Source organism: Galleria mellonella, unplaced genomic scaffold (assembly GCF_026898425.1).
Source record: "Galleria mellonella isolate WM207_F2 unplaced genomic scaffold, CSIRO_AGI_GalMel_v1 utg778, whole genome shotgun sequence".
NCBI classification, from domain to species: Eukaryota; Metazoa; Arthropoda; class Insecta; order Lepidoptera; family Pyralidae; genus Galleria; species Galleria mellonella.
Genome location: NW_026442150.1, coordinates 1,386,064 through 1,413,012, shown reverse-complemented (window position 1 = coordinate 1,413,012; position 26,949 = coordinate 1,386,064). Strand labels below are relative to the sequence as shown.

The 26,949-nt window shown below is 40.0% G+C and overlaps 1 protein-coding gene across 1 annotated transcript; it reads left to right on the top strand.

Moving 5' to 3' along the window:
• Positions 1-336: 336 nt before the first annotated feature.
• LOC113514788 (dipeptidyl peptidase 9) lies at positions 337-26,828 on the top strand. Its single transcript, XM_052901304.1, has 19 exons — positions 337-874; positions 3,046-3,244; positions 3,513-3,694; positions 4,627-4,724; positions 5,630-5,732; positions 7,054-7,172; positions 8,248-8,374; positions 9,254-9,395; positions 9,877-10,066; positions 11,205-11,314; positions 14,761-14,913; positions 15,169-15,307; positions 16,345-16,434; positions 18,464-18,636; positions 19,938-20,081; positions 21,221-21,299; positions 22,558-22,750; positions 24,622-24,733; positions 26,658-26,828. The coding sequence occupies exons 1-19, from the start codon at positions 573-575 to the stop codon at positions 26,748-26,750; spliced, it is 2,748 nt and encodes a 915-aa protein (XP_052757264.1). The 5' UTR covers positions 337-572; the 3' UTR covers positions 26,751-26,828.
• Positions 26,829-26,949: the final 121 nt, after the last annotated feature.

Genomic DNA, 26,949 nt, shown 5'->3' with positions numbered 1-26,949 from the left:
TAAATTTATTTATAATAATAAAAAGAACATTTTCATCAAATTCAAGATTTTTATTTTGATGTCAAATCAAAGTTACATTCGTATAACAGTATAATTGTTAATATTAATAAAAAAAATATTTCTTATTTTACTTCATGAAATTAAATACATTTACCCGAATGTAGTGTATCCAAATTTTTCACTTTTCCACAATAAAATAGAACTCACGACAAATTCATTTACTACTATTGTCATCTTTCTTTATTTCCATGTGTTAGAAGAAGATAGTGAATATTTTAACGCGATAAATGGGTGACTTTTTCATCTGTACCACAGTAGTGGAAGTGTAAGATTTGGTCGCGAAATCGACAGCCAACCGAGCCGACCCGAATTACCAGCGACCATTTGGCAAAAGTCAAAAATTCGTGTGTTGGCTTTCTTTAGTCAAATATTAGATCACGTAATTATATTTTACAATGGAACTCACGCGTAAATATTTCGCTTAATTAGATAGTTAATTAGTAAAACAGGTAGTAGCGAGTAGGTTTGACTGGGTCTTTTTTAGATCATCATGTAATTTAGCCGATGTATTTATGAGTCTCAATTTGATGGATATTGTAAATATGGAGGTGAGGGAGGCTGGGGACGGCGCCGCGGCCGGGGAGTACATTAGGCCTCCCTCCAAGCGGTACACCTGGGCGGAAGTAAGGCAAGCGGTACACGATTTGCGGAAGGAATTGTCTTCCTTGTCCACAATGGTACCTATGGCAATATCGTTCAGGAAGCTTAGTAATGGCAAGACGAGGATATACTTCCTGAAGACGCCTCAGAATGGATGGGAGATCACTCTCTTGTACACCGACTTGACGCTGACGAATCAGCCCAACAGTGCGAGGTTAGTTTGATCGTCTTTTAAATATTTGAAAATGGAACGATAATCCTATCTGTACAAAAAAATGTTTACAAATTTTCGTTGTTTACATTGGAAACATTTTTATGCAACTTAGGATGGCAAAGAAGCTGACGGCCCACCTGATGGAAGTGGTAACCGTCAGCTATAGACATGAGAAACACCATGTACATTATAGAATGCATACTGATGGTACCCCATATGCAATGTCATTCATGAGGACTACAGTGTTATGCCTCCGTACCCTGTAATTTCACTGCTATAGTGTGGGACCTTTAAAATCGAAACATGTATATAATCACAGCTGTCTGATAGTAAAAACTATGAGTGGAACCGAGGTACTCAAATAGATTACTCAAACACATTCATTAACTATAACCTTTACATCTAGAAATCTTATATATAAAATTCTCGTGTCACGGTGTTTGTTACCAAACTCCTCCGAAACGGCTTAACTGATTTTTATTAAATTTTGTGTGCATATTGGGTAGGTCTGAGAATCGGCCAACATCTATTTTTCATACCCGTCAATGATAAGGGTGACCCTCCCCAAAATATTTTTTTTTGTTTTTTTGACAACTTTTTTTATTTTTATTCTATTATAATTTAGCATTGAAAAATACATATATCTTTAAATTTTCAACGTTTTACGATCAACACCTGTATTTTAATCACGATTTTTTATATTTCGCAGTAAGTGGTAAAACAACGTTTACGAGGTCAGCTAGTAATATATATATATATATAAGCCCTTTTACTCCGAATTCTCTATAACCCTAGCAAGACATTTGCCCTTTCTATTTATTATAATATATCTCTCAATTCGGTGTGCCTCCTGGTATAGGCCTCTTCCAGCTCTCTCCACTGAACTCTATCCTCCGCCACTGTACTCCAGTAAGGCCCCAAGGTTTGATGGATGTCGTCTATCCATCTTGTTCCATTTTCTTGTGGTCTTTAATATGGAAGATAATTTATTTACTGAAATTATAAATGTGAAAGTGATATTTTTTTTTTGATGAGTAAAAATGGTATGGTAACCCCGCCTACGCTAACAGGATACGCTAGCGGAGCACCACTGAAGGGTGATAGATGAGAATGAAAACAAATCAGTTAGCCCATCATGATGAATTCATCAGGAATTAACTATGATAATTCCCAGGGAGAATTGCGAGGAGGTCGACCTGGTTGGGTATATTGCTAACAATGGGATTCTCAGTCTCCATTACTAACAATCCCTTATCCCTCAATGTGAAAGTGAGTCAGGGGACTTAAAAAAGAAGAAGGGGTTTTTTGAAGTCAACTAACAAAGAAATTTACTTTATTATTTGTGGAAGTAAAGTAGGTTGTATTCTGGTTTTTTTTTGTTATGTCATAATCCTGTCAGTCATAAACCAATTTGGATTTCATTTTTATCCAAAAGGCATGAAATGACTGGGTACAGAGGAATAACATCTCAGTCCTTTGGAATGGCAACGCACGGGGGGTATCATGGGTGAAACAGTATACTCTGTTATGTCCATGGTACTGCTCATGTCTATAGGCGACGGTTACCACTTTCTAGCAGGTGGACCGTCAGCTTATTTGCCATTCTATGTTGTATAAAAAAAAACTTTTAATAAAAAAAATACTTGCAGATTGTTCCTATAGAAATTTTATCAAAATCGATCCTCTATTGTAATATTTATTTATTTATTCTTTATTGTACACAAAAAAATTACAAACATATAATATATATTAAAAAAAGTTTCTTTTTTTATACCACTCAGGTGGCAAACAAGCATACGGCCCACCTGATGGTAAGCGGTTACTGTAGCCTATGAACGCCTGCAATACCAGAGGTATTATGCGCGCGTTGCCGACCCTGAAGAAACCTCTGTACCCCCCTTTTGAAGAACACCATGCTGTAGTCTCTTGGGAAAACCTCAGCTGGGAACACATTCCATAACCTGAGTGTTCGTGGGAGGAAACATCTCTGAAACCGCGTTGTACGCGAATATTTAGGCTGTAGGGTACCTGACCTACCCTACCCACCTGATGGAAAGTGCCAACTGACACCTATACACTAGAGCAGTACCAATCCTTCCATCACTTACAAATCGTCACATTTAAAAATAATAAAAAAAAAAGTAATAAAAAATATTAATCTTTTGTTTCAGATTAGACTGGAAACCGCTGATAGAGCCAGTCGCGCTGGGCGTGTCCTCAGGCAAGTGGTCCCGCGAGGAGCAGCTGCTGTGGGAGCGGCAGCGGGTGGCCGCCTGGGGGATAGCGTCCTACGAGCTGCACGCTAAGACCGGACGCGTCTTGTTCCCATGCGCCTCGTCGCTCTTCGTCGCCGAAGAGGGGCCTAATCAGGTGATCACACACACACACACAACTAGTTATGCTTAGCGCGGGAAAATAGAGTTGGTGCGCAGACGCGTATTTGAGAGGGGTGAGGTAAGACCGCAGCGGGTGGCGGGGAGTGTCCATACATTACTACTATTACTTATACTGTGCTGTCAGTAAGGTAATAAGCATCTGGTAAGAAAGAAAGACTCTGTTTTCCGCACTTAGCCTCTCATTTGGGCCGTTGTGCGTTAAGCATCTGGTAGTGGAATCTTAACGGTATTGTCCTTTCCAGTCGCCGCCGCTGGTGCCCCGCTCGCTGAACACGGGCGGGGGCGCGCCGCTGACGCCGGCCATGTGCCCGCGCACGCCGGCCCTGGTGGCGCACGCCGCGCGCGGCGACATCTGGCTGGCCGGCGGCGGCATACGGCGGCCCACTCGACTCACGTACGCTTGCAGGGGACACGAGCCGGATAGGTGAGTTTTTTAGTGCATGATAATGGAATGGTGATTCTGCCTGCGCTAACGGTTTACGCTAGCAGGTCACCAGTAAGGGATGATAGGTGAGGATAAAAAGGCAGGTTAGTTAGCCCATCGTGATGAATACACCTGGAATTAAACAGGTTGGTTTCCAAAAGGAACTGCGTGGAAGTTGATCTGACAGGGTGTATTGATAGCAATGGGGCGGGGGAAAGGGATTGCTAGTAATGGAGACTAAGAATCCCATTGCTAGCAATACACCCAACCAGGTCGACCTCCTCGCGTTTCCCCCTGGAAACCATCGTAAACAATTCTTGTTGGATTCGTCACAATAGGCTAACTGACCTGCTTCATCCTCATCTATCATCCTTCACTGGTGCCCCGCCAGTGTATACCGATAGCGCGGGTGGGGTTACCATTCCATTATCACCCATCAAAAAAAAATGCAATTACATGATTGTTGTGCTTTCATAAGCACCCTGCGTCACTTCTTACGGCTAGCGATCGGTCTCCCTCGAATTGGGGACCGGTAGACGGCAGAGGTCGCCACTTCGAAGGCCGACCACATACTCATTTGTTGGAGTATCCGGCTGTTCATTTACCTTCCTTGTGCTCCTCAAATATTGCGTCTAAACTACTAGTGAAAACACCATGTACCTTATTCTATAGGCATTCTGTCATCCGTAACCAATTGCAGAGACAGCCTCAGAATGCCTCAAATACTGTACCGCAAACCATAAAAAAAACAGCAATGGGGCTCCTACTCAATTATTGACAATCCCTTCTTCCCAAAGGCTTACCTAAGTTATACTGGGTCGTGCTTATTACTGGTATCCATTGGGAATCGTATGGAGATCACAGGTAATATTGCTAGCAAAGGGGACTAACGTCACCTTTACTAACAATCCCTTTTCCTCTCCACTGTTCAGGTTAGCAGACGACCCTCGCCAAGCCGGTGTACCGTGCTACGTGACCCAGGAGGAGTTCTCCAGGTATACCGGGTTCTGGTGGCAGCCCAAGTCAGATGGTAAGTGTTGGTTGGTTAAATTGTCCATTGCTGAATATAGACCTTCCCCTTGGAAGGTTTTGCCAATAGTTGCCACGTTTGGCATGCAGGTTGGTAAATGCAGTTAGGCCTTGGTGATGTTTTAATAGGGATGCTGCTGTTCATCCCTCGACTATTAGGTTTCATTAGTCGCCTCTTACGACACCCACTAGAAAGAAAGGGGTGGTCCATTCTATGTCGCGACCACGTGATGTCTATTTATATATACTGTCACGCGGACGAGGTCGCGGGTAAAAGCTGGTATTGTTATGTTCCTTTTAGAAGTTATGAAGCAACGTACATCATAAACAGATACCATGGATAGTAGATCCGTCGTGCCCTTACCAGCATAGAATGGGTCACTCCTTCTTATGGTCGAGGGATGGGCAGCAGTGTCCCTTTTAAAACATCTCCAAAAGTCTAACTGCAGTTGCCAACCCACCTGCCATACGTGGCAACTACCGGCAAACCCTCCTTTATATATTCAGCAGTGGAGTTAACAACTGATAAAAAAAAAAAACATATATTTTTTTTTTATACAAATTAGAATGGCAAACAAGCTGATGGCCCCCCTGATGGAAAGTGGTAACCGTCGTCTATAGACATGAGCAGTACCATGGACATAACAGAGTATACTGTTTCGCCCATGATACCCCCCATATATGTTGCCATTCCTGAGGATTCAGGTGTTATTCCTCTGTACTCTGTAAATTCACGCCATATTCCACCCTTCAAATCAAAACAGCCATGCAATCATAACTGCTTCACGGTAGAAACACGAATGGGACAGAGGTACGCAAGCAATCGACTTTTGTACAAAGTCTCCCTCTGGTATATATAAATATTGTTATACATTATCCAATCCTAATACCAATATTTTTTTGTAGACGATGTGTACAGAATAGTATATGAAGAAGTGGACGAGAGTGATGTCAAGGTGTTCAGCTTCCCCTCGTCGCAGACCAGCAGTGGGGAGGTGGAAGAGTTCAGGTGAATACATACTCTGTTAACTCGGTTAACTCATTCATCATACTCATGAACTTTTTTTTTTTTAATTAAAATGGAATGGATACTTCGCTGGCGATATAAACTGGCCATGCAGCGAGGAATGATAGGTGAGTTGATGAATTCCACAAGAATTAAACAAGGTGGTTTCCTGAGGAATTTGCATGGAGGTTGACCTGATACGGTCGGGTATATTGCTAACAATGGGACAGTATTAGAAAAAAAAATGGATTCTATTAGATTACTTTAATATTTACTTTGTATAAGATGTTATTTCATTAGTTTGATTTTGAATTTGTACATAAGTCTTTGAATTTTTACAAAATTCTATTTGACTAGTTTGCTTTTGACTTTGTACAAATTTATATTTAATTAGTTTGGGCTTGACTTTGTACAAAATTCTATTTAATTAGTTTGGGCTTGACTTTGTACAAAATTCTATTTAATTGGTCACGAACACTCAGGTTATGGAATGAGCTCCCTGCCGAGGTTTTCCCGAGAGACTACAGCATGGGGTTCTTCAAAAGGGGGGTAAAGAGGTTTCTTCAGGGTCGGCAACGCGCGCGTAATACCTCTAGTATTGCAGGCGTTCATAGGCTACGGTAACCGCTTACCATCAGGTGGGCCGTATGCTTGTTTGCCACCTCAGTGGTATAAAAAAAAAAAAGTTTAGGTTTGACTTTGTACAAAATTCTATTTGATTAATTTGGTTTTAACTTTGTATGCAAGTTTATTCAAGTAGTTTAACAGACATAAGACAAGACAGACAAAAATTAAAAAAAAAATTTGTTTTGACATTTCTTGGTCTTATTAAGACCCCTCATGTAAATTTTTCATAAATATCTCCCACATACAAACGTCGTCTAGTTTCAATTTATATATATATATATATATATATATTTACATTTCAAAAATAAAAAATTATGCAACTTAGAATGGCAAACAAGCTGACGGCCCATCCGATGGTAAATAGAAACCGTCGCCTATAGACATGAGTAGTACCATGGACATAACAGAGTATACTGTTTCGCCCATGATACCCACCATGCGTTGCCATTCCTGAGGACTCAGGTGTTATTCCTCTGTACCCTGTAAATTCACGCCATATCTCATCCTTCAAACCGAAACACAGCCATGCAAACACAACTGCTTCACGGTTGAAACACGAAGCGATATAGTGTATTAGTTTAACAACTTGTTAGCAAGGATGTGGCAGAAATAATCTGAAAGAGAGAGTTATTTCTTCCGGCCAACCTAATGCAGTTAGAGAGAAAATAATTAGCTGATAATATTGTGTCGTGTGCAGGTTCCCCCGTGCGGGCACCCCCAACGCTAAGTCCTCGCTCAAGATGGTGACCTTCCGGTTGCAGCGGGCGGCACCAGCCACCGTCCTCGACTACTACCAGGACGGCTCTACCGACACAGGTCTGTACACACACATATATATAATATATATACAACTACAAAGCCATCAGCCATGCAAATAACAACTTTACTTTTATTCTGCTAATCCGGACGCCGGGTCAGAGGGCCTACCATGAAATGTTTTCCGAAATTTCGGAGCCAAACCAAACACAAATTTGATGTTAAAATTACATAATACATGCCGTTTGGAAATATTAAAAATATTAAAACATTGTTCCTTTGGATTTTTATGATAGCATGTATGACGAACGAAATGTTAAACTCCATTTATTGGTCCGATTTTGGTATAAACAAAAACGCGAAATTAAGTCCGAAATTTCGGAATTTCATTTCATGGTAGACCCGCAGCTAGTAAGATAAAAAAAAAGAATGTTAATAAGTAAACAATTACATTATGTGAAAAAATAAAAATTGTCAAAGACGTCGTGCCACGTCACTCCACACACACCAGAGGGAAACTTTGTACAAAAGTCGATTGCTTGGGTACCTCTGTCCCATTTGTGTTTCAACCGTAAAGCAGCTGTGTTTCGGTTTGAAGGGTGGGATATGGCGTGAATTTACTAGGTACAGAGGAATAACACCTAAGTCCTCAGGAATGGCAACGCATGGGGGGGTATCATGGGCGAAACAGTATACTCTGTTATGTCCATAGTACTGCTCATGTCTATAGGCGACTGTTACCACTTTCCATCAGGTGGGCCGTCAGCTTGTTTGCCATTCTAAGTTGTATAAAAAAAAAAACTCAATTGTTTTGCCTTCCCGGAACCTCTCCACTAACACTTGAACTTTATGGTATGGTATTAAAGTTCAAATCGACTTTTAAGTATTTGTAATGTTTACATGTTTGTATGGGAGTATAGAAAAGTGTTCTTTTTAGACTTTTTAAGGCAATTTATTTAAATTTTCTCTCCGTAAGAACCATCCTCGTACTTTATGGAATATTCTAAAACAAAGAATTAGCGAAATCGGTTCAGTTGTTCCCGAGATTTGCGCTTAGCAACACATTCAGCAATTTATTTTTTATATTAAGATTTGTTTGTACAATAAAGTATAAATAAATAAATAAATAAAACAGTATCAGACAACAATGAAGCAATGGAAGTGACCGACATCCGATGGTACGAGCTGAGGACGCCCCTCAAGGAAGCGTTCCCGTGGTTCGAGTACATCGCCAGGGTCGGCTGGACACCATGTGGCCAATAGTGAGTTTTTCTATAGTACTTATGATTTTATATTATATGGCATATGGGGTCAGCTTAGCTGATGCACGTCAATTCATCGGGATCTTTTGTGCTTCCCCCTGCCTTATACCATCATTTCATAGATCCTTTGTGTTACCCTAACGGTATCCCGCGGTTTAAGATATCTGTAGTCCCCTGGCTTTGGATAAGCCGCTCCCAGTAGCCTCATGCGCATGCTCGCTAACGAATCGCAGTTGCACATCAAGTGTTCCATGGATTCCGATCTCTCCCCGCACAGTCTGCACAGTGTGTCCGAAGATAGACCCATCTTGTGTAGTATATGCCTTATTGGCATATGTCCAGTTAGGGCACGCGTAATGAGTCCCGCCTGTTGTCTGCCACCGCTGTAGATGAGTTTATCCCATCCCTCGACATTGTCATTTAAGAACTTTTTAGAATGTCTAAGAATCATGTGTCTCTTCGCTAGAGGGCGGCCTTGCTAATAGTTGCCACGCTTGGCAGACAGCTTGGCAAACGCAGTCAGGCTTTCATGATGTTTTGAGAGTGACGCCCTTCCTTAGTCGCCTCTTACGACACCCACGGGAAAGGAAGGGGTGGACAATTCTATGCCGGGACCACACGGTGAAGTAGTCTTTGGAATCAATTTCCAGCGGCAGTATTTCCGAACCGATACGACGACATAACCTTCAAGAAAAGAGCATATTCCTTTTTAAAAGGCCGGCAGCACACCTGCAATGCCGTAGGTGTTGTGGGTGACCATGCGGCGGTAGTCACTTACCATCGGTGTGCCGAATGCCCGTTTGCCCCCTGTGTTGTAAAATATATATATATATATATATAAAACAAAGCTTTCTGTGCACGAGTATAAATGTTCTGCAGTGTATGGCTGCAGCTGCTGGACAGGAAGCAGCAGCGGCTGGAGCTGGCGCTGGTGCCGCTGAGCGAGCTGAGCGCGCCCGCCGCGTACGAGCACGCGCCTCCACACGTCGGCCAGCCGGATCCGGATGCAGACTGCGAACACGTGAGTGACCATACGTAATCTCCATAAAAGACTTCGAAGTCGGGCAGCTCGAATTATTGATAGTCAGCGCCTTACTGTCACCAGAGGGAGACTTTGTACAAAAGTCGATTGCTTGGCCACCTCTGTCCCATTCCTGTTTTAACCGTGAAGCAGTTGTGTTTGTATGGCTGTGTTTCGGTTTGAAGGGTGGGATATGGCGTGAATTTATTGGGTACAGAGGAATAACATCCGAGTCCTCAGGAATGGCAACGCATGGGGGGTATCATGGGCGAAACAGTATACTCTGTTATGTCCACGGCACTGCTCATGTCTATAGGCGACGGTTACCACTCCATCAGGTGGGCCGTCAGCTTGTTTGCCATTCTAAGTTGTATAAAAAAAAACATCCAACCATATCATACACCAGCCTCGCGTCGTCAATTTATAGATTTATTATCATACTCATAGTAAGATTGCTTCTTTATATTCGCTTCTCTTGTAGAAATCCCAAGACATCCAAGTGCTGGTGTCGGAGTCGGCGCCTGACGCGTGGATCAACGTGCACGACATACTGCACTTCCTGCCGAGCGAGCCGCACTGCATCAGCTTCATATGGGCCTCCGAGGAGACGGGCCACCTACACCTGTACCTCATCACGTGCGCTCTACACTCGGACAATATGAAAACTAGATGTGAGGGCGTTTTCTCCAATTGGATTCTACATTTACCAGAGGGAGACTTTGTACAAGTCGATTGTTTGGCCACCTCTGTCACATTCGTGTTTCTACCGTGAAGCAGTTGTGTTTGCATGGCTGTGTTTCGGTTTGAAGGGTGGGATGTGGCAGTGAATTTACAGGGTACAGAGGAATAACACCCGAGTCCTCAGGAATTATTTTATTTATTATCTTACTAATAATAGATTTTTTTTTTATACAACTTAGAATCGCAAACAAGCTAACGGCCCACCTGATGGAAAGTGGTAATCGTCGCCTATAGACATGAGCAGTACCGTAGACATAACAGAGTATACTGTTTCGCCCGTGATACCCCCCATTCGTTGCCATTCCTGAGGACTCAGATGTTATTCCCCTGTACCCTGTAAATTCACACCATATCCCACCCTTCAAACCGAAACACAGCCATGTAAACACAACTGCTTCACGGTAGTAATACGAATGGGACAGAGGTACCCAAGCAATCGAGTTTTGTACAAAGTCTCCCTCTGGTGAGATTCTATCCGTCCACCCGTGTAGTCTTGGCATAGAATTGGCTTTCCTGTGGTTGTCGTAAAAGGTCATTAAGGGAGCTTAATGTGCGCGAAATGGGTAGCAGCGTCCCTCTTAAAACATCTCTAAAACATTAACGGCAGTTGTCAACCCGCCTGCCAAGCGTGGCAACTCCTGGCAACATCCCCTAAGAAGGCTTATGTTCAGCAGTGGACAGTTTTTGTTTTCATTTATTATTCTATTATTAAAAAAAAAAGGCCTGATGAGTCATAGTTGTCTTCCTGAAGGTCTAACTTAAAAACAAATTTTTATTTCATCTTGATACGCCATCTGGAGGTGGTATATTACATTAGTTTAGTCTACTTCTAGCACTCTAGACAAGTGGCTAGCGAATTTATTGATGGAATCGACATCCCTAACGAGTCCGTGAGATAGAATAAGATAGCAACGTCGGATGTCTCATTCTAACTTGTAAATCTGTAGACTCGCTATCAATGTCGATTCCATTAATAAATTCGCTCGCCACTTATCTAGTGGGCCTGAAGTCGACGCGTACGAAGTAGCGGGCGAAAGCTAGTAACTAATAGTTAGATATTTGTTGCAGCTGTTATAGAAATGATTACTGACGATGACGCGAACGCGGTCGGGCCAAATATCATCAGCAAGGAGGCGATCACGGCTGGCGAGTGGGAGGTGATGGGCAGGAAGATATGGGTGAGTTTAATGGAATGATAACCCCATCTGATAGGGGGGAAAGGGATTGTTAGTAATGGAGACTGAGAATCCCATTGCTAGCAATATACCCAACCAGATCGACTTCCTCGCGGTTCCCCCTGGAAACTATCATGGTTAATTCCTGATGAATTCAACATGATGGGCTAACTGGCCTGTTTTCATTCTCATCTATCACCCTTCACTGGTGCTCCGCCAGCGTATCCCGTTAGCGCAGGTGGGGCTACCATACCATTTTCACCCATAAAAAAAATAGATTGGATTAATGGGGAGAAAGGGATTGTTAGTAACGGAGACTGAGAATCCCATTGCTAGCAATATACCCCATGGTCTCTTCTGGAAACCATTGTACTAAATTCTATGTGTATTCATCACGAATGGCTAATTGCCTGTCCCCAATAGCTGCAGGCCTATGTTCAGCAGTGGACAGTTAAAGGCTGATATGATGATATCTAACATCTCTCATTCAGGAGAGAAAGGGATTGTTAGTAATGGAGACTAAGAATCCCATTGCGAGCAATATACCCAACCAGGTCGACCTCCTCGCGGTTCCCCCTGGAAACTATCATGGTTAATTCCTGCAAATTTAAAGAAGCTTTAAAAAGTCTTACTTGGTCAGAGGTATTTAGCAAAATTGACACAAATATAGGGTTTGAATTATTTCATGACATATTTTGTTCTCTGTATAATCTCTGTTTTCCAATAAATAAAATCAAAATCAGAGAACAAAATTATAAAGCTAAGTGGATCACCAAAGGAATAAAACTATCATGCGCACATAAAAGAAAACTTAGATATAATGCGTATAAACAAAATACAAATAAAACTCGATCAACTTATCTTAAATATACAAAAATTCTAAATAAATGCATTACTTACTCAAAAAGAATGCATAATAATAATATTATCAATAAGTCAAGAAACAAGTGCAAGGCCACTTGGGATGTCATAAATAAAAAAAGAAGCAATATAAGTAAACAAGAAATTAAAAGTATTAAGGTTGAGAATAAAAAAATAAATGATCCTCAAAATATTGCAAATGCATTTAACGATTATTTTATATCGTATACAAAAAAAAATCCGGAAAAAGCAAATTGCCAGCACAAAAATATTCAAAATCTGAATTCATCAGTATTTATAATACCTTGTAATGAAGAAGAAGTCATTAAAATTATAAAATCTTTGAAAAGTACAAGGTCTGTGGGTTTTGATGATATCTCAACTCATATATTAAAAAGAGTTGCAAACGAGATTGCTCCAGTGTTAACGTATATTGTGAACTTGTCTTTCATGCTAGGTATATTTCCAAATCGATTGAAACATTCAATAGTAATCCCACTACATAAAAAAGACGATAAAACCAAATTAAACAATTATAGACCCATTACATTAAACTCAGTATTTTCAAAGGTATTTGAAAGATTGATGCATATTAGACTGAATAAATTTATTAATAAATTTAATATAATTAAAAAGGAACAAAATGGATTCCAAACAAATAAATCGACAACATTAGCTGCATTTTCTGTTATTCGTAATTTGACACATTATATTGACAATAAAAAGAGAGTAACAGGAATATTTTTTGACATGACTAAGGCCTTTGACAATTTAAATCATACTATATTATTAAATAAGTGCGAAAGATATGGGATTAGAGGTCCTACTCTGAAATGGATATCAAGCTTCATCTCAAACAGAAAACAATGTGTACTTATAAATAAAATTGATAATACAAACACAAACAAGTCTTTTAAGTCTAATTGTCATTGTAACCTATCGGGAGTCCCACAAGGAAGTATACTAGGACCTCTATTATTCCTCCTATATATAAATGACTTGCCAGATATAACTAAATATCAATGTGTTTTATTTGCCGACGATTTATCAGTTATTATTCCTGAAAATGAAAGAATAAAATCTGACTATGAAATTACTATAAAGAACACAATAAGAGACATAGTAAACTGGTTGCAACACAACGATTTAAGTGTCAATATATCTAAGACTAAGTATATGCAATTCTTGAATTATTCCATGAAACCAATAAACATTTTTATAACATGTGATAATGAAATTGTAACCGAATGTAAAGAAATAAAGTTTCTAGGCTTTATATTGGACCAAAATTGTAATTGGAAAGGACATACAAATAATGTAAGGAAGCGTATAAACAGTTTTGTGTATGCTCTAAGAAGGTTAAAAAGAGAAGCCAATGAAACCACAATCCTTACCGCTTACCACGGTTATGTAGGATCGATATTGAGATACGGACTTCTACTATGGGGAAATTCCGTATTAGTAAGAAAAGTTTTTATCGCGCAAAAGAAATGTATAAGAGCGATTTGTGGTGTTGGTCCAACAGAATCTTGTAAACCTCTATTTAAAAAATTAAAGCTTTTGACACTTACCTCAATGTATATTTATGAGGTGGGAATATTTGTAAAAAAACATTTGTATTTATTTACAACAATGACAGAATATAATAAATTTACACCCAGAGACCCCACACAACTGAAACTACCCACCTGTAAGTCAACGCTGCATCAACAAAATTGCGGTGTAATGGCTATTCGAATTTATAATAGGATACCAAAAAAAATAAGAGAATTGCCATTAAATTATTTTAAATTAAAATTGAAAACATGGTTAATAGAAAATAATTTTTACAATATTAATGAGTTTTTGTAAAATATAAATGCTGTGACATTGACTTAGTTGAAATTTAAATTGTAATTTTAATTTTATTTGACATTTTTATTATTTTATTATTTGTAGTAGCTTTATTGACTGTTTGTAATGCATGACCAAAGTGACACTTCGTACTAATAGTGATTTATTGTATATGTAATTGAAAATTAAATATATGATGTACCTGTATAAAATAGAAAATGGATAAATTCAATAATTAATATTTGCACGCCATTCGATGTGGCGAAACATAATGGACATCTTGTAAACTTCACAAATGCAACACCTTTTCTACAATGTTTCTAGCAAATAAATTTCATTTCATTTCATTTCATTTCATTTCATTTCATTTCATTTCCTGATGAATTCATCATGATGGGTTAACTGGCCTGTTTTCAGTTTCTGTTTGTTGCAGATCCTAGGTTAGGTTCCTAAGTCGACTTGATACCCTATCAGGTCGTCCTCCCCGCGAATATATTGCTAGCAATGGGGCTTTTAGATCCAATTACTAACAATACCTTTCCCACTTAAGTCTTACCAGTTAAGGTATCGTTTTACAATCTCCCCATCTCGATATTAACTCTGTCAAGTAGGAAAAATCTTGTGTTTGAACCGCGAGAATGTGTACAAAGGCACAATATTTTTTTACGATATCTTCTTTAAAGGATCTTATTGATTGTGCCATTATGTTGTTAAAAAGTGAGTTGTGCTGATAAATTTTCCTTATCGTTGGTCAGGTGGACGAGCCCCGGCAGCTGGTGTACTTCGTGGGGCTGCGCGAGACGCCACTGGAGCGGCACCTGTACGCCGCCTCGCTGGCGCCGCCGCGCCCCCACTCGGTCACACTCCTCACCTCCGTCGGACACTCGTGCAACGTGGATATCGATGAGGTCACCAGTTATACACTCGCTTGGGGATTTTTGTTTTGTTTCAACATAAACCAGCATAATACTAATATCAAATCTTTATACCGTCTTTCGCTTGAATACTTCCTTTATTACTGTCTGTCATCATATATATATATATATATATATATATATATATATATATATATTTGAAAGATTTACATATTTTACCTTTTACTTTTTTTTTTACTCTTCACAAAACGCAGTAAATGGTAACAGTTTTAATTATCCCGTACGCAGGAGTGTACAACGGCGGTGATCACGTCGTCGAACATCAGCAGCGTGCCCAGCACGCGCGTGTACCGGCTGCTGCACGAGCAGCACCACCACCACCCGCGGCTGCTCGCGCAGGGCACGCTGCTCGAGAGGACCGCATCAGGTGAGGCAGCGCCGCGGCTGGATACTCAACGCAACTGCCACGGACAGACGCTGGGGGACGGCTAGGGAAAGGGAGTGAGAGAGCGGGAGATAGACAAAGGGAGAGGGAGAGAACGAGAGGAAGAGACTGCGAAATAGAGATAGGAAAGAGTAGAGAGAAAAAGTAAAGAGAGTATTTCTGGGAACATGATTACAACCTAATTCCGTTCCGTTTATAGTCCCCAAGATACAGGTCTGGCCTAGTTTGGGGACTGATGGTAATGCAGATATTTCCTCGTTGTATATAAATTGTAAAATTTTAATATTATTTTATCCTAAATTCATATGTGTAAATTTAAGTTGTTTGTGAGGAGACATTGTTTGTGAACTATTTGCATGAGATAAAAATTGTAATAATAGTGGAAGTCCCATTGGTTGATCTAATAAATAAATAAATAAATAAATAATCTAATCGATGGGGAGAGTGTGTGTGTGTGTGTGTGTGAGAGAGAGAGAGAGAGAGAGAGAGACGGAATGAAATGCCCAATGTAATAGACTAATGTGGCTTGATTCTCGCAACGGAGAATAAGAGAGAAACATAGATGGGATCATCTCAGGTTGTCTGATTTGTAACAGATTATAGTATAACAAAATGAGAGAGAAAGAAAAACACATAGCGTAAAAGAGAAAGAAACGGTGTGCGTGCGAGAGAGATGATTCGGACAGGAGGAGTACAGTACGACGGTGGTGGACACCTATTTTTTTTTTGGTGCATGAAAATGGAATGGTAACCCCTGCGCTAACGGGATACGCTGGCGGAGCACCAGTGAAGGGTGATAGATGAGAATGAAAACAGGCCAGTTAGCCCATCATGATGAATTCATCAGGAATTAACCATGATAGTTTCCAGGGGGAACCGCGAGGAGTTCGACCTGGTTGGGTATATTGCTAGCAATGGGATTCTCAGTCTCCTTTACTAACAATCCCTTTCCCCCCATGTGGTCACCTATACAAATAAAACAAGATTATTTCTAATGTAATGTGTCTATTGTCCAACAGAGGGATCAGAGACACGGAGTTTTAACGGTTCTTGGGACAGTCGGTCGGACGCGGACGATGAGTGCGGGGACGCCACCTCACTTGTTAGAGGTATGTATGTATTGCTTTTAAATTCTATATTTTTGAATGGATGGCCGCACATCCGATGGAAAGTGGAACGCGACGCAGTAGACATGATAACCATAGACGTCACAGAGTATAGTGACGTTCATGTCAATGGTGATGATGGTATCAGCTGTTACCTGTCCACTGTTAAACATAAGCCACCCCATAGCGTTTTTTACCAGTAGGTGTCACGCTTGGCAGGCGGGTTTGCTTGTGTTTTTTTTTTTGATGGGTGAAAATGGTATGGTAACCCCGCCTGCGCTAACGGGATACGCTGGCGGAGCACCAGTGAAGGGTGATAGATGAAAATGAAAACAGGCCAGTTAGCCCATCATGATGAATTCATCTGGAATTAATCGTGATAGTCGACCTGGTTGGGTATATTGCTAGCAATGGGATTCTCGGTCTTCATTACTAACAATCCCTTTCCCCCCGGGTTTGCTTTGTTAGTGTTTTAAGAAGGACGCTACTGCCTATTGCTCTACCATTCGGTTCTCTCTTGTCTTCTGTTCTCTTCTCTCAGTTCAGTGGCTTTTTGATAATGTTTTTTTATAATTTAAATGAATACTTTAATCTTAAAACTCATTAAATTAATAATTAATAATACATACATATACATAATAATACATACATAATAATACATGTAAGCGAAGTTATGTTTATTTTAATTTGGTTATCATTATTCTTTGTCTTGTTAATTGTATTGTCAAATATTTCATATTTATTTGTAATCGAGTAATGGTAATAGCATTTGAATGTGTCGATGTTAACATAATTACCTGTTCTTAAATTGTTGCATGCCCGATATGGTATAACTGTTGATACTGATGTCAAATTCAAAGTAATAGGTACTGCTATATTTTTTTTTTATGCAACTTAGAATGGCAAACAAGCTGACGGTCCACCTGATGGAAAGTGGTAACCGTCGCCTATAGACACGAGCAGTACCATGGACATAACAGAGTATACTGTTTCGCCCCTGATACCCCCCATGCGTTGCCATTCCTGACGACTCAGGTGTTATTCCTCTGTACCCTGTAAATTCACGCCATATCCCACCCTTCAAACCGAAACACAGCCATGCAAACGCAACTGCTTCACGGTAGAAACATGAATGAGACAGAAGTACCCAAGCAATCGACTTTTGTACAAAGTCACATCTGCTATATGTATGTACACAGTTAGCAATAAAATTCTATTCTATTCTATTCTATTCTTAGTGTCCTCTTACGGCACCTGAAATAAAAGTGGCGGCTTAATCTTTCTCCCGGAACATAATGCCGGCTGTCTTGATGATTATAAGGGTATTATAGTATTCTTCATGTGCCACTACTCAGGACTTTTTTTTTTTTATTGGATGAAAATGGAACGGTAACCCCGCCTGCGTTAACGGGATACGCTGGCGGAGCACCAGTGAAGGGTGATAGATGAGAATGAAAACAGGCCAGTTAGCCCATCATGATGAATTCATCAGGAATTAATCGTGATAGTTTCTAGGGGGAACCGCGAGGAGGTCGGCCTGGTTGGGTATATTGCTGGCAATGGGATTCTCAGTCTCCATTACTAACAATCGCTTTCCGTCCCACTACTCAGGACTATGGTGTTATGCCTTCATATCCTGTAATTTCACTGCCATACCCTTTAAACCGAAACACAGCCATGCAAGACAGGGGGAAGGGATTGTTAGTAATGGGGAGGTTAGTTCCTATTGCTATCAGTATATCTTATCGGGTCGACCTCCACGCGGTTCCCCCTGGAAACTATCGTGATTAATTTATTTTTGAATTAGTCACGATCGGCTAACTGACCTGCCTTTTCATCCTCACCAATCATCCCTCACTGGTACCCCGTCAGTGTTTACCGATAGCGCAGGCGGGGTTACCATTTCATTATCATCCTTTAAAAAAAAAGCCATGCAAGACTTATGAATTCTATTTAAAAATTTATATGATTTGATATATTATTGAAAGAAATGAAAATATTTTGTACAAGACTCTCATTATTTCCATTTCAGAAAATTCCTTAAGCGTCTGCGACATCCCTCCCCCTCAAATATACGAAACGCGGTTGTCGTGTGGAGCGGCGGCCTACTGCACACTGTGGCGCTGCGGTCGCCCGGGGCGGAGCCCCACAGTCCTGCACGTGTACGGCGGGCCCGAAGTGCAGACCGTCACCAATAGCTACAAGGTATTTTTTTTTTGGTGGATGAAAACGGTATGGTAACCCCGCCTGCGCTAACGGGATACGCTGGCGGAGCACCAGTGAAGGGCGATCGATGAGAATGAAAACAGGCCAGTTAACCCATCATGATGAATTCATCAGGAATTAACCATGATAGTTTCCAGGGGGAACCGCGAGAAGGTCGACCTGGTTGGGTATATTGCTAGCAATGGGATTTTTAGTCTCTATTACTAACAATCCCTTTCTCCCCGCTACAAGGTATTAGGCATGGGTAATATCGGCACGGCTTTAGTATCTATATATGGGATTTCTCTAGACATTAATGGCGGGATAAAGGTCATCAATTTTGATGTTTATATATATATATAAAAATTTAATATGTATTTTATTTCATAATTGCAATATCGCACGTCAGGTATCTGATATTTACTCGTATATTCAATTTGATCGGATGCTTTATTTCGATATTATATATTGGACAAGCGACATTTAATATATCCCTTCATTAAACCAATATATAGATATTACAAATATATAAATATTGCTATATATTATCTTTATAAAGTATAGTTATACTTCTCAGTATACTTACCTATTCTGTGATCATAATACTGCAACGTGCGACGTCGCTAACGCCCGGTGTCGAGCCTCACCCTCCTTCCCGTAACTAATATATAAATATGTCAAGCCAAATATCTTTATATATTATTATATTTTTAATTGTTATTATTACTGTATTTATACAATTTATTGATGTTTTTTAATGTTATTGATTGTAACCTGTTGTGAATACATAATATATATATATATATATATATATATATACTCAAAATTTCAATTTTATTAATAAGACAACTAAAAAACTAAATATTAATTGATTTAGAACAAGATGTCAGTTTGGACTATTGCTACTGAAATGGTACTTCCATTTAAGCTTTAGTGAGGGATGATAGATGAGAATGAAATGGCAGATTAGTTGGCCCATCGTAATGAATTCACCAGGAATTATGCATGATGATTTTCAGTGTGGAGGTTAACCTGATAGAGTATATCGCTAGCAATGGGGATTGTTAGACCCCATTACCACAGTAAAAGTAGCTGGCTGCGATTTGACTTCACTCCTGAGAAGGAGTTTTGTTTGAGAAACAAGTCGGCACCTACATCTATGTTTCCGCGCTAATCGTAACTACACACGCACACATTGTCACATGTATGAACATATGTTTCTGTATTTGGCAAACATGGATCCTGGCATTTATGTATGAAGTATTCGGAGTATACGGTTACTAACAATCTCTATTTTGCAGGGTATTCGCCAGCTCCGCATGCATATGCTGGCGGCGAGGGGATTCAACGTGGTCGCGGTGGACTCGCGCGGCTCCAAGCACAGGGGCCGCGCTTGGGAGGCCGCCATCAAGGGCAAAATGGGCCAGGTCGAGCTGGATGATCAGGTTAGAAGGATACTAATGTATTTTACTTTAGTAAATTTTAAATTACATACATATCTGTCACGCCTGTATCCCATTAGGGTAGGCAGAAACAATGGAACGCCAAATGCGTCGATTCGAACTAACCTCTTTCGCTTCTTCCACATTCATCAATCTTTTCATACACGCTCGCTGGTTACGGGTACTTTTAATTTGGCCCTTCTTCGGCACGTCGCCTATTTGGTCAACATACGTCCGTCTGGGGCGGCCCCTACCGACATCTCCATTTATTCTTGCTCGATAAATCTCTATCTTTTCTAATTCTTCTTTCATCCGTCCTCTCCAAATGACCAAACCAACGCAACATTCCTTTTTCGATTTTTGTCACTACATCGTCTTTCAGTCCACACTTCTCTCTAACCACACTGTTTCTTACTCTATCTTTTAAAGTAATACCACACATACTTCTCAAAGCTCTCATCTGTACAGCATTTATCTTACTTTCATGCTTCTTCTGCCATACCCACGATTCGCTTCCATACATGAGTGTTGGTGTCAGTACTCCTTGAATTATGGCGAGGCAAGCTTTGCTCGATACATTTTTACTTGACATAATCGAGAGCAGTGCACCGTTAACACTGTTTCCCGCTTTAAATTTTAAATTAAGTTTTGGACAAATGATTGTTTGATTCCAAGGAGGCTTGACGTTAATTAGTAATAAAATTAAAAGCCAAAATATCGAGTCATATAAACATAATAAGTCGATTTTTTTCTGTGGAACAAAATCTTAAATTATTTCTCTTATAACATAGTGCTTGCATATTACGCCCGAAGCCGACGATGGAGTAGTTTTAGATAGATAGCTAGATAGATAAATTATTTACATTACTTACAGCACACAAATTACAATACAAACATACACATAATACACAGTAAAAGAGATAAAATAAGAATGAGAATAAAAAAGCACAAATAAAAAAAAAAAACAAAATATATAAACTAACAATCTCCTTTCTTTCCTTCCCTTCATGCGCGTGCCAGAGTAACACAAAATGGTCACAGCTCAGTTTATTGCTTTGCCCCTCAATAGAGCAAAACACTGATATTCTGTTATGGCCAAAAGACAAAAGCCAGTCTTATGTAATATAGACATGTCTGTACAGGTGGAGGTGCTACAATGGCTCGCCAAGGAGACAGGCTGCATCGACATGGAACGCGTCGCCATACACGGTTGGAGTTACGGTGAGATGATTGATATACATACATACACATGCAGATATAGAGAAAAAAAAAATTGTTTTTATTTATTTATTCTTTATTGCATAATAAAACTTTGTACAAGCGAGCGAGCTTAATGCCATATGGCATTCTCTACCAGCTAACCATTGGGTAAAAACAGAAAGTGTATGAAGGGCAGATGTGGTGAAAAATATGCGACATAATTATAGCAACATACTGAAATAATTATACATAATACATAAGAAATGCTCATATAATTTTTTTTTATACAACTTAGAATGGCAAACAAGCTGACGGCCCACCTGATGGAAAGTGGTAACCATCGCCTATAGACATGAGCAGTACCGTAGACATAACAGAGTATACTGTTTCGCCCATGATACACCCCATGTGTTGCCATTCCCGAGGATTCAGGTGTTATTCCTCTGTATAGTGTAAATTCATTGCTATATTCCATCCTTCAAACCGAAACACAGCCACGCAAACACAACTGCTTCACGGTTGAAACACGAATGGGACAGAGGTGGCCAAGCAAACGACTTGTATAAAGTCTCCCTCTGGTAAGGAGGATATATATCTTATGATAGTAATAATAATGAAGTGCCGTGGTTCGTATTGTCGTCGTTCGTGGAAAGTCCGTTTTACCTATCATATATCCTTTTAGTCAATAAAATTATTTTAAAAATAGTACATTACTACAGCGGCCAGCAACTGAGGCATTGATGGACGAACGTGCAAATGTGGGCCGAAGCGTAGCCGAGGCACACAAACGTGAGTCCATCAATGCCTAGTTGTGGCCAAGGCTTGTATAGTACTTTTCCCAAACAATGCGCGGAAATCAAAAACACAATGTTACTTTTTAAGTTCAATGACGAATAACGAACAATAATAATCTTTCACGCGCCATAATGTTACTTTGTTTTTTTTTTTTTTCAATAAACAGCTTTCTATTTGCAAGCCAGTTCGAAATTCAAATAAAACATTTTATTAGTTACCTCCTTGGTAGCCATGTTTCGAAGTAAAAGGTCATTCCATTTTTAAATTACAGGACAGATATGAGTTTACATAGTAATTTATCTGGCCGCAAAACACGACAGATATGGATTTTCATACAACTCTTGCCGGCCGCTGCCCGCATGTATCTGGCCAGTACGGCAATTTTGATTTATCTCTAAGAAGATTCTCAAAATAATGCTCACATTTCCAAGCATGTTTGAGACAAAGTAAATAAATGAAACATTCCATCGGTGGGTGCTCGCAGGCGGGTACCTGTCGCTGCTGGGGCTGGCGACGCGGCCGAACATCTTCAAGGTGTGCGTGGCGGGCGCGCCGGTGACCTCGTGGCGGCTGTACGACACCGCCTACACCGAGCGCTACATGGGGCTGCCCGCCACCGCGCCGCACGCCTACACGCGAGCCTCCGTACTCGCGCACACGCCCTTCTTCCCGGACCAGTGAGTACCGCCGCCAGGGGGCGCTGTTACATAGCCGTAACTATATATGTTGAAGCTAATGGTTGACCGATGGAAAGTGGTAACCGTCGCCTATAGACATGAGCAGTACCATGGACATAAGAGAGTTTACTGTTTCGCCCATGATACCCCCCATGTGTTGCTATTCCTGAGGACTCAGGTGTTATTCCTCTGTACCCAGTAAATTCACGCCATATCCCACCCTTCAAACCGAAACACAGCCATGCAAACACAACTGCACGATTACGGTATAAGTACTATTATTATAATCTTCTATTTCCTATCTGTGAAAGAAATTTGTTTCGATTAAAGACTTGTGTTAGTTAAAATATCTTTTTTTTTTTTTTAAAAGTCTCATCTCACCCACCCCGTAACAGGCCGCTGCCCGGCTACATTGGCCTCCGATACGGGTTGCTTTTGCGGTCGATTTGCTATTTTTTTTTAACCCCTCGAGCGTTTATGCATCGTACGCTGTAACGAATAAAAATGTGGGCGGGCGCTAATGCAACACAATAGCGTCTGTTGCATAACTCGAATTTGCAGAGGCGTTTTCATTAAATTTATATAAGTCATTAATTTATATCGGTCATTAATTTATGTAAGTCATTAATTTATATAGGTCATTAATTTATGTCGGTCATTAATTTATGTAGACCATTATTTTATATCGGTCATTAATTTATGTAAGTCATTAATTTATATAGGTCATTAATTTATGTCGGTCATTAATTTATGTCGGTCATTAATTTATGTCGGTCATTAATTTATGTCGGTCATTAATTTATGTCGGTCATTAATTTATGTCGGTCATTAATTTATGTAGGTCATTAATTTATGTCGGTCATTAATTTATGTAGGTCATTAATTTATGTAGGTCATTAATTTAAGTAGGTCATTAATTTATGTAGGTCATTAATTTATGTCGGTCATTAATTTATGTCGGTCATTAATTTATGTAGACCATTATTTAATATCGGTCATTATTTTATGTAGGTCATTAATTTATGTAGGTCATTAATTTATGTCGGTCATTAATTTATGTCGGTCATTAATTTATGTCGGTCATTAATTTATGTCGGTCATTAATTTATGTCGGTCATTAATTTAGGTCGGTCATTAATTTAAGTAGGTCATTAATATATGTCGGTCATTAATTTATGTAGGTCATTAATTTATGTCGGTCATTAATTTATGTAGGTAATAAACCCATTTATCCATAACCTCTAATCGAAATTTGATAACTTAAAAAATCGGTGACGCAGTGCGTGTAGCCAGCTAGCCTGCTCATGTCTATAGGCGACGGTTACCACTTTCCATCAGGTGGGCCGTCAGCTTGTTTGCCATTCTAAAATATATAAGTTGTATAAAAAAACAAAATAAGCCTAGAGCCGATCGCTCACTGGTTAATAGATGGAAATGTAATGGTGTAAGGTATTACATACTCGTAAATACATTTATTTTTTAACAGACTAATGGGGTTGCCACTTCTGCATCAGGACCTTGCCTATACGTCTTCTGACCACTAAGTGGAAGTCAGAGGACATAGTTGGGGGTCAGAGTAAAGATAAAACTGGTTTCCTATTATGGGGGGAAAAGATTGTTAGTAATGGCTCTAACAGTCCCTTTGTATAGCATTAGATCCTATTAGGTCGACCTCTACGCGGGTTCCCTCCTCGAAACGGAAACTCTAACTCGGAAACCAGCGCTGGAAATTCTCGTCGAGTTCGTCCCTATGGGCCAACTGACCTGTCTTCATTCTCGCCTATCATCCATTGCTGGTGTCCTGCCAGCATGTACCGAAACGAAGGCGGGGTTTCCACCAAGCATTGAAAAAATACATGTTTTGTCTTCAGGGAAGGTAGACTGCTGATCATCCACGGCCTAGCTGACGAGAATGTGCATTTCTGTCACACCGCTGCGCTGCTCTCCGAGCTGGTGAGGCTTGGGAAACCGCATCGAGTCCAGGTAAAAATATGTGCTACTAAGTATGTGTATGTTTGTTTATATGTGTGTTTCTATATATATGTAATGGTCGAGGGATGGGCAGCAGCGTTCTCCTTAAAATATTACCAGGACCTAACTTTTTTTATACCACTGCGGTGGCAAACAAGCATACGGCCCACCTGATGGTAAGCGGTTACCGTAGCCTATAAACGCCTGCAATACCAGAAGTATTACGCGCGCGTTGCTGACCCTGAAGAAACTTCTTTACCCCCCTTTTGAAGAACCCCATGCTCTAGTCTCTTGGGAAAACCTCGGCAGGGAGCTCATTCCACAACCTGAGTGTTCGTGGGAGGAAACATCTCTGAAACCGCGCGGTATGCGACCATTGAGGCTGTAGGACATGAGGGTGAACTACCTGTCGATGGCGAGCCGTACGATGGTAGAAAGTGGCTGTGGGCATCATATTGAACAATTCCTCTGAGCATAATCCATTGTACAGGCGGTAGAGTGGATTGTGTGATTGCGGTTGCCAACCCGGCTGCCAAGCGTGGCAACTACTGGCAAACTTCCCACTTATGGGGGAGGCTGATGTTTATGTGTGGGCGGTTAACAGCTAATATGACATGATATACCTCTATAGACTTTACAATTACTAATTATCCAAAATTTTCAAAAAATTACTTATAATTTCCAAACCCATTTCAATTTTTTCCAAGAATTAAATTTTTCCAAATTTTCGCAGTTCTTTTTTTGTAAATTGTTAACGCGGTTAGTGTGGAGGGAAAGGTATTGTTAGCAATGGAGTTTGACAGCCCCATTGCTAGCAATATGCGCTATTAGGTCGACCTCCACGTGGTTCCCCCTGAAAACCATCGTGAAGAATCTCATCTTGCTGAATTCGTCACGATGGGCTAACTGACCTGCTTCATCCTCACCTATCATCCTTCACTGGTGCCCCGCCGGTGTATACCGATAGCGCGGGTGGGGATACCATTCCATTATCATCCATTAAAAAAAAATACGCGGTTAGTGTGGGAGTTGTTGCGTTCGAATTTATTTTATTTATTTATTTTAGACAACTTGGGTCCATGTTTGTTAGTAAATGTACTTAAAAACTATGTTATTTATTTACATATTTATTTATTCTTTATTGTACACAAAAAATTACAATATATAATACAAACTATGTTAATAATCACCTTTTTAGCTTTTCTCTATCCATAGCAGGCTAGTGTATAGAAAATGTTTGATATGTCAATTATTTGTCAATAACAAATTTTACGTTACTAGATTATATATTGGACACAGCTCATGTAGAAAGTATGCGAGCGGGTTGTATCTGAATTTGGTAGGGTTATACGGCCGTATAACATTTTCTATACACTAGCCTGCTATGAATTGAGAAAAATAGCAACTGATGGTGTATCTTTCGTCCTCTTTTTACTAATTATATTTGCATAAGAAGAAAGGAGGCAACCATATGGTTTACAGTTTTTATTTGAATCATTCCTTCTATGTAATTCTTTGTTCTTAGGTTTCACTGTGCATTAAAGTTTACCAGAGGGAGTTCACTAGGGGAGGGAGAGGGAGTTTACCAGAGGGAGACTTTGTACAAAAGTCGATTGCTTGGGTACCTCTGTCGCATTCGTGTTTCAACCGTGAAGCAGTTGTGTTTGCATGGCTGTGTTTCGGTTTGAAGGGTGGGATATGGCGTGAATTTACTGGGTACAGAGGAATAACATCTGAGTCCACAGGAATGGCAACGCATGGGGGGGGGGGTATCATGGCCGAAACAGTATACTCTGTTATGTCCATGCTACTGCTCATGTCTGTAGGCGACGGTTACCACTTTCCATCAGGTGGACCGTCAGCTTGTTTGCCATTCTAAGTTGTATAAAAAAAAAGTTTAAATAAATAATTTCTGTCTATCTTCCGTCCCTACCAGGTGTATCCCGGCGAGAGGCATTCGCTGCGAGCGATGCACGCAGCCAAACACTACGAAGCGACGTTACTGCACTTTCTACATGAAAATTTGTAAATTTTGTATTAAATAGCTTGTATCTAATCATTATATATAATAATACAAATAAATCAATATTAAATTGTATACACTTAATTGTATTTTTATTACTCATCATCTTCCTACCCTTATCCCAATCATTTCCCAATATATATATATATATATATATATATATATATATATATATATATATATATATATATATATATATATATAT

Bases quoted from the DNA above. Each gene is read 5' to 3' on its own strand.
- LOC113514788 (XM_052901304.1), top strand. From the start codon at position 573: ATGAGTCTCAATTTGATGGATATTGTAAATATGGAGGTGAGGGAGGCT. The intron at 7,173-8,247 runs GTCTGTACACAC...TAAATAAAACAG, and splicing joins GGACGGCTCTACCGACACAG to TATCAGACAACAATGAAGCA. The intron at 20,082-21,220 runs GTTAGAAGGATA...ATGTCTGTACAG, and splicing joins AGGTCGAGCTGGATGATCAG to GTGGAGGTGCTACAATGGCT.